The 8,572-nt window shown below is 25.5% G+C and overlaps 1 protein-coding gene across 1 annotated transcript in view; it reads right to left on the bottom strand.

The window, feature by feature from the left end:
• The window catches only part of LOC100203884 (TNFAIP3-interacting protein 3), an 8,957-nt gene extending 436 nt beyond the window's left edge, over positions 1–8,521 (bottom strand). The window contains exons 1-10 of the mRNA XM_065795757.1: positions 8,343–8,521; positions 8,001–8,128; positions 7,748–7,796; positions 5,146–5,273; positions 4,786–5,046; positions 3,145–3,282; positions 3,003–3,030; positions 2,739–2,899; positions 2,494–2,577; positions 38–226 (exon numbers count right to left, since the gene is read on the bottom strand). Coding sequence (XP_065651829.1) covers positions 38–226; positions 2,494–2,577; positions 2,739–2,899; positions 3,003–3,030; positions 3,145–3,282; positions 4,786–5,046; positions 5,146–5,273; positions 7,748–7,796; positions 8,001–8,128; positions 8,343–8,418 — 1,242 coding nt within the window. The 5' untranslated portion in view covers positions 8,419–8,521. The remainder of the gene's footprint in view (positions 1–37; positions 227–2,493; positions 2,578–2,738; positions 2,900–3,002; positions 3,031–3,144; positions 3,283–4,785; positions 5,047–5,145; positions 5,274–7,747; positions 7,797–8,000; positions 8,129–8,342) is intronic.
• Between the last annotated feature and the right edge of the window lie 51 nt (positions 8,522–8,572).

Genomic DNA, 8,572 nt, shown 5'->3' with positions numbered 1-8,572 from the left:
CTAGTAGTTACCAAATATGTAAATTAAAAAAATGTACCGAGTAATTTGAATTTTGATCCGAAATTTTTCCATTGTATCGAGTTATTCCTTGGTTCTCCAGTTCATTAATCCGGTCAGTGAGGTTTTCTTTTTCAACAACAAGACAACAATATTCTTTCCACTTACGTTGAGCTTCTCCTTCAGAGTAAGAAGGATATAATGAAAACGACGACTGTGCACTCGAATTCTAAAACAAGTTTATATTATCATTATTATTATTATTATTATTATTATTATAGATCAAGCACTACTTAAGCATAGTATAAATATTCTTGAGAAACAGAACCAAAGTATTAGTATTTATAATTGCTGTAGCTGGTATGAGCCAGTGAGTGTGGCATTAACACACTATTACAGCCGATTTGCTTGATTGCTGCTTATCCAGTAATCAAGACCTACTTTATAACTGTTAACTGATTGTGCGCTAACCAACATGCTTGGCAAGCCATTCCGTAAATTTGCTGATCTATTAAATAAAAAGTTTTCACGACACGCTTGCTTAGTGATTTCGTTGACTTATTTAGGCGGTGACCTCTTATTTGAGTTGGTTGAAAACTAATTTTTTTTTGTTTCCAAATCGTTGCAATTGTTAAAAAATTTAAAAAGATGAATCATGTCTCCTCTTTGACTCTTTTTTGTCAAGATAGTCAAGTCAAGAGCTTTTAGACGATTCTCGTAGTTGATTTTCTTGAGTGATGGTATTAATCCAGTTGCATGACGTTGGACTCTTTCTAATAAATCAATTTCACCCTTTCGAATAGGTGACCAAACTGGTAATGCAAATTATAACAGTGGTCGCACAAAAGAAACATAAATAATTCACAGGAGTCTAACATCTAAACAAAAGAAGCATTTTCTAAATCGACCCAACATTTGGTTGGCTTTTCCTACGCATTTTATTACATGATTTTTCCATTTCCATTTGTAAGTAAAATTAAAGTTAAATCACGTGTGAGTAAGACACGTGATTGTGTAAAATTAAATTGTAAGATATTTACTTGGATTGTGATTAAGCAGAAACTAAAAATATTTATGAATGTGATAAAATCAGATTAAAAATACTAATACCTATTTTTAAAATGCAATAAAAGCTGTTAAACTATTACTTGTATATTATACTGAAGCTTCGTTAGCTTCGTTAAGCTGCTATCCTTATTTAGTAACGCAGCTACACATACCCTTGAAAAATAAATCAAAACCATCAAATAATAATCAACTTAGAATGAGTATAATTAAGAGTGTTAACAATCGAGAACAACACAATAAAATATTTACTCGTTGAGAATACATAATCTTCAATTCCAATTCAATTTTTTATAAATTTTTATTTATGACAAAAAAATTAACTCATAAAACTTTACATTAGTCTTTCTTTTGTAGATTTCTGATAGTCTACACGCACTTTTTTAATTGTTTAAAAGTAGTCAGTGCCCATTAAAGTTTAAATATATGTACCATTTTAGTTCTTTATAGATTTCCAATAATATAATGTACCTTTTTAGTTTTGTATAGATTTTCAATAATATTATGTACCCTTTTAGTTCTTTATAGATCCCCAATTATACGCATTTACGTATATTTCTATCAGTCTATATTTTTAGTTAGTTAACATCTTTTGATACTTAACATATGCATAGATACTCACAGATTCAAATTAAGATAGTCCTAGCAATATCCATTATGCACCCTTTGATTTTTTGTTAATACATGTTCTTCTAGATTTTATTGTTCTATATTATTGTAAATTTTTATTAGCTAACACCCTTGTAAATTTCCATAAGTAGATTTCCATAGGTAGATTAGTTAACAGCCTTGTATATTTCTACTGCCTCTGTGTATTGTGTATTAGTCAATTTTGTTAACATTGACAGGTAAAATTAAGTTTTACCTGTCAATGTTTCATAAAATTTCAAGGCCTCTGCAAATCAGAAATTTTAACATCGAGCCTTAAAAAAGCTAGCTTTTATAAAATTGTATGCATAGTATTCATTGTTGTCGAAAAATAGTTTATGTCATGTTGAATTTTGCAGAAAAAGCTTTGAACCTTTATTTGTCCTATTCCCCCTTATAATCAAAGATAATAATTTTTTTTTTCAATAACATTGCATAGTGTGGGCCATTTACTTTATAAAATATTATAAAATAAATGTTTTTATAAAATTACTTATCAAAATTCCAATATATAAAGTTTTCTAAAACAAAACTTAAATTTCTTTTCTGATTCGATTCAAAATTTCAAAGATTCACAGGGCCTATATATATATATATATATATATATATATATATATATATATATATATATATATATATATATATATATATATATATATATATATATATATATATATATATATATATATATATATATATATAATATTTACAGTAATTAAATTATTTAACTCAAACTGATTTCAAAATTAAATGATAAAAAAAACTAAAGAAATAAAAAACTACTTCAGAGGACACTAGGTTATTTTTTCGAAGAAGTTCAATACGCTTATCACGTTCTTTCCGAAAATCTTCCTCATAATATTGAAGCTAAAAAAAAAATTTAGCTTAAAAATGGTTTTACTCAGCATAAAAGGAACTTCAGCTAGAACTTTTTAAATTAGGGGAAGCTCATTAAGTTGTGGAATAACTACTTAAATTTACAAAGAGTTTCTAAAATACTATTATCAGTTTATTTTAAATTTCTTTACTTGTCTCATTAAAGGCTCTTTCTCCTCGTTTAATAATGCTACTTGTTTTTTAAGTGATTGATTCTCTGATAAAAGTTTTTCTTTTTCCGCCTTTTCAGCTTTAAAGTCATCTGCATATATGTCGAGTTGTTGGCGAAGCAAATCTATGTCATTTTTATTTCCTGAAATTATTGAAAAATTTTCATTAAAAACTTCTACATCTATTATATACATTTTTCAAAACAATAAATAATTTTAAATCATTTAAAGCATTTAATAAATTACCATTATTGGCTTCCTTGACAGATGATATCTAAAACAGAATTTATGATAAGAAACCCCAAACCACCTTCAAAGTTGCATATAATTTAACATGCTTACCTTCTATGTATATAAGATGCTTATATTATGTATATAAGATGCTTACCTCCCTTGAAGAGTTAACATGCAATTTTAAATTATGAAGCTCATTTTCTAAAACAATTTTGCATTGCCCATGCTGCCACAAAGCATTTTGTAAGTACTGACATTTTTCTCTTAAATCAGTTAGTTCTTTCAACATGACCTAAAATAATTTTAAAAGTACTGATATTTTTCTCTCAAATCAGTGCTTTCAACATTACCTAAAATAATTGTTATCAGGTGTTAAAAATTAAAATAAAAGAATCTGAAAATTTTATTTTCTAGTTCTGAAACATTTCATTGTATCTTGCAACTTAGAGGAACCACCTCAAGTCTGTTTTAGATTTTATTGCATAAAAACTGTAATTATACATATAATTACAAGTTTTTTTAAAAACAACACACTAAACAATTTCGCATTGTGTAAGTGATTGCATAATTATCAATTGACACAGTTATTTATAATCATTTCTTGGTAAAGTATGAAGTTCCAAAGCATATTTGCAAAAAGACAAACCTTTTTTTGGCCATGGAGACTTTGATAACTAATCAATTTAAATTTTTTTTAAAATTTTCATAAATGGACTTTTGCATTTGATTTTAGTATTTGCATTTAGCACATGTATTTTTTTTACAAAGAAGTCTTAACAGAGGTTGCTCTAAAAGTTCTACTAAAATACTACAAATTACAACTTTGTACTAATATTACAACTAATGGACCTTATTACAACTTTATAATAATATTAAAACGTGTCAGTTCTTGATCATATCACTTACCAAATTTTGTTTTCTGTTTATTTGTGTGTCTGTGTGTCTGTGTATATGTATATATATATATATATATATATATATATATATATATATATATATATATATATATATATATATATATATATATATATATATATATATATATATATATATATATACTAGTAACTATAGTAACATAGTTAGCAGAGCTTAGATGTGCAAAATTAAATGATTATTTTTTTTTTCTCTTTTTCCAAAATATTTTTTGATTCACTCACAAATCTTTTCTCATGTTTTCTACTTCTTTCTTTAAAAATTTAACTTCATAAAGATTGATACTTTCACATCTTAAAAGCGATACCAATAATTCAGTCTGTATACCAACATAAAATAGTGAAGATTTTAAAATAAGTTTATCAATACCCACTGTTACAATCAATATCCGTTGTTAAAATCAACATCCACTGTTACAATCAATATTCACTGTTACAGTCAATTTATATTTCCAGTCATGCTATATTTACAGTCCCTATATAGAAAAATTTCAGAATTCGAACATTATGATATTGTCATTTTAGATTAGTTTCATAAATTTTGTTTTTTTATTTAAAAAAACCCTAAGAAGCTAGGCTTTTATAAGGCTGAAATTGTAAAATTTAAAATATAAAAAAAATAATTACATGAAAGTATTTATTATTCAAATCCTCAGGAAGGTCAAGAATATTAAAATTTGATTCAAGTTTTTTTTGTTGATAGAAAAGATACAAGAAGTGTCTTGTCTAATAAAATAGAAAGATATAAAGTTGTGGTTTTTCTGAAACCTAAAAACAGACCTGATTAGTGCACAGGTATTCCAAGTGCATTTATCACTTTTATAACAAAAATAAATAAACTAAAATCAAATAATAGTAATCACCTGTTCATAATTCTGACGTTGTTCTGAAGTCTTTTCTTTTTTGGAAGATGATCCAGATTTATCATCAAGATTATTAAATAAGTCTGACATTTTTTTTTTCAATTGAGAAATCTGTTCATCTTTTAGAGTAATTTCTTTATTTTTGTTTGAAATGATAATATTAAGCTCTGCTTTTTTCTGCTGCATCTCTTTCATAACTTCAGAGCACTTGAGATTCAACATTTTACATTGTTCTTCCAGATTACTGTTTGCCAAAAGAAGCTATTACAAAAAACTTGTTGTATTTGAAGGTAATAGGAATACATACCATAGAAAATCATGACAAAAAAATCATTTGAAATAATTAAAAAAGAAAAATACCTGGGCTTGTTTCTCTTCACTAATAGCAAGCTTTTCTTGAAGTTGTGAAAGTTCTTTTTGCACTTTGAGTTGCATTGGGTCAAGTAATGGACTTGCTTCTGTGGTTTTTTTGCGTGATTGAGTAGATCCTTAACACCAGTTTGTTTAACTTTTTCATATATATTTATTTTTTTTATTATTATTATTACATGTATGTTAAACTTATTACTATATGCATCTTATGTGCATGTATGTATGCATGTATGCATGTATGTATGTATGTACTGCAAGACAAAAATTATAAGTGAAAAAGAATACTCGCAAATTAAAAATGTTTGACATGTACCTACACAAAAGCTATAAAAACATGTGGACTGATGACAAAATTACATGCTGCAACTAAAGTTTATACGATTCATTTGAAGCTTGTTATTCAATTTTTGAAAAAGCAATAAAACTCCGAGTTGTTAAAATGTCTTGTTGTGTAAACATGTAAATAAATGTATAAAAAGAGTTTTGAAATATATAAGAAATTATTTTAGCCTAAATTTAGTCAACTAAATTTTTACAGCAAGTGGATGTATTGAAAGTTTTCTTTTCAGAATATATGAATATATTTATTATTATTACTTAAAAAAAAATAGAATTGTAGAATTTTAATGTTTTGGAAGAGTTTAATAAGAAATAGCAACTTGCAAAATTTGGATGATGCAATCTCTGCAATTTAAATTGTTTCTAATACACACTTTTTTGAAAAAAGCAAATTGGGTAAAACTAGAATAGATTTTTCAAATTCTAGAGCTAAAAATTTCTTAAAAATTTTTTAAGTTTTAGATTATCAAAAGAGAGAAAAAAAGTCAATTGCAAATAAAAGTATAATTGATTGTTGATGCAAATTGCAAAACATTATCTACAAATTGAAAGTACATTTTAACTTTATGTAAAAAAAAAAAAGAATTATAATGCGATTGTTCTTTGCAATTTAATCTTGTTTTTGTTGGTGGAATGGTCACACCTCTTTCCTTAACAATGATACGTATATGGCTTTGAACCATGGGCCTACAGTTTGGAAGCCAGAACTCTAACTACTACACCAAGGCTGCACATCTTTATAACAATAAATTAAGAGCTAGAACTCCTTAATGATTGGTTCGAAGAAAATAAATATCTAATAATTATCACCAAATATCACTAGAAAACACTTGTGAAATTATTTTTATTTTTTATGTATTTTAATGAACTTATTTAAATGGCTGAAATAAATTTAAATAAAAACTTTTGTTTTTTAAACAACATTATTAAAAAAATTTTTTTTTAGGTATTTTACTTTTTTTTTTTGTGTACACGTTATGACAGCTAAATTTTAAATTAGAAGTATATTCTTATTTTAAATTAGAAACATATTCTTAATAAAAAGGGAGAGGAATCTGTACCTTCTTTAAAATATGGTAATCTTTAATTGTTAATTTTTAAAAATCAAAAAAAAACTTGTTATTACTGTAAATTTAAAAATAGGTAAATAATAAAGTTTATTTTAAGGTTTCGAGTTTTGCTTTTCAAGTATTTTATAACTAATTGAGCAGATGTTACATTCAAATCTTCTTTTTTTGGAATAAATGAGGAGAGGTTTCTAATAAGCTGTAATTACGCAAAAAAAAAAACTGCATATCTTCTATCTGCAAAGAGATGGTTGGTGTGGAACAGACTTGTACCTGTATTCTACGGGTCTGGATAGCTAGGTTCTTTTTATTGGGCTATTTATTTTTTTATGCCTAATCACATTTTTTTTTTTCTTATAAATTTCTTACTTGTCCCTGCATGGCTTGTATGGAATACTGCTTATTATATTTTGGCTGGTTCACCAAATAATGCCCTTTCTCTTTTAGACAAGATTCAAAAATGTGTTGTAAATTTAGTGGGATTAGCTGACCAGGTTAAGCCTCTGTTCATTGTAGTGAACAGAGGCTTAACCTGGTCAGCTGGTCAGCCTCGTTCTACAAGTACTACTGTAATCATTGCTCAAGAGAGATTTTTTGCTCCATCAACCAAAATTTAATTTACTACTTAATAAAGAAGTATCCCTTTACTTCATGTTCAAAAAAGGTTTTTAATGATCTATTTTTTTTTCATTGCACATCAACATTTTGGAATTTTTTCCTGTGTTCATGTTTTCCTGAGTCATATAATTTACAGCTTTTTTTTGGTCAACTAATATCTAGCTTCGCTCTTTTCTTTGCTTTATGTACTTAAATAATGGTTGCTTGGAGCCTTGTTCAGAGCAAAGTCACTTAAAAAAAAATTAATTGAAAATTAAAAAAATTCCTTAATTTAGATTTAAAAGCTTCATTAAAATATTTATTTATTTTTACTTGCTAGTGTGTAAATAGAAATAGTGTAAATTTCTCTTTTCCCACAAATTAATAAATTTTTTTTTCAAGACCAACATTACTCTATATGCAATAAAAATTTACAAGTAGCAAAAAAATTTAGAGTAAATTATGAAAAGAGGTAGGGTAGTATTTATAGAAGGAAATTAATTGGTTTTCAGAAACTTTTGTTGTTTTTTAAATTTATTTTACTTTATAGTATTTTAGTTTATAATCTTATTATAATTAACACTAACCATTTTGTTTAATATACGGCAATGATTGCGATTTATATCCAAGTTGTATCTAAACAAATTTTTTTCAAAAAATTTACAAAAATGACAAATAAAAAAACTCTAAAACACGAAACAAACTAATTTTGGTCAACTTTTTTTTTTTTTTTTTAAACAGTGACAACAAAATCTCATGTTATTTTAAATAATTTTAAAATCTGTTTAATATTGTATATATAGCAATTAGGTAAACAATATATATAATATGCAAGTAAACCTCATTTGCAAATGGATCAACAAAACTAGAAGTCGATGTTAAACAGTTTGACTGCTCTGCTAAACATATACCTCCTGAATTACTGTTATCTTCTTTAAAAATGTCAAATATTGATGAGGAAAGATTGTCTGTAAAACAAAGTTAAATTTCTTTAAAATTCAATAAGAAAAAAAAAAAAAAAAAAATTCTATATCAGTTCAAACAAAGAAAGTATTATAATATAATATATATATTATATGTATACAAATATATATATATATATATATATATATATATATATATATATATATATATATATATATATATATAAATTTATTTATTTATGTATTTCTAAAAAAATACCTATAGATTGATCCTTAGTAAGAATTTTGTCAGCAAAAGCATCCTTAACCACATTCTTTTTACGATCCAATGACATATTTTATTAAATAAAATATTTCATCTAACTCCTATAATTGTTCTAATAATTTGTTTAATTCTACTTAAAATGATACAACATATAAGTAGATGTTATAATATCAAACTATGCAATGTTTTAAAACCATTTCAATGTAAACTATGCAATGTTTTAT

The sequence above is a fragment of the Hydra vulgaris genome, chromosome 04 (genome assembly GCF_038396675.1).
Source record: "Hydra vulgaris chromosome 04, alternate assembly HydraT2T_AEP".
Lineage (NCBI taxonomy): Eukaryota > Metazoa > Cnidaria > Hydrozoa > Anthoathecata > Hydridae > Hydra > Hydra vulgaris.
Note: the sequence above shows the minus strand (reverse complement) of the source record. Positions and strands in the feature narration are given on the sequence as shown.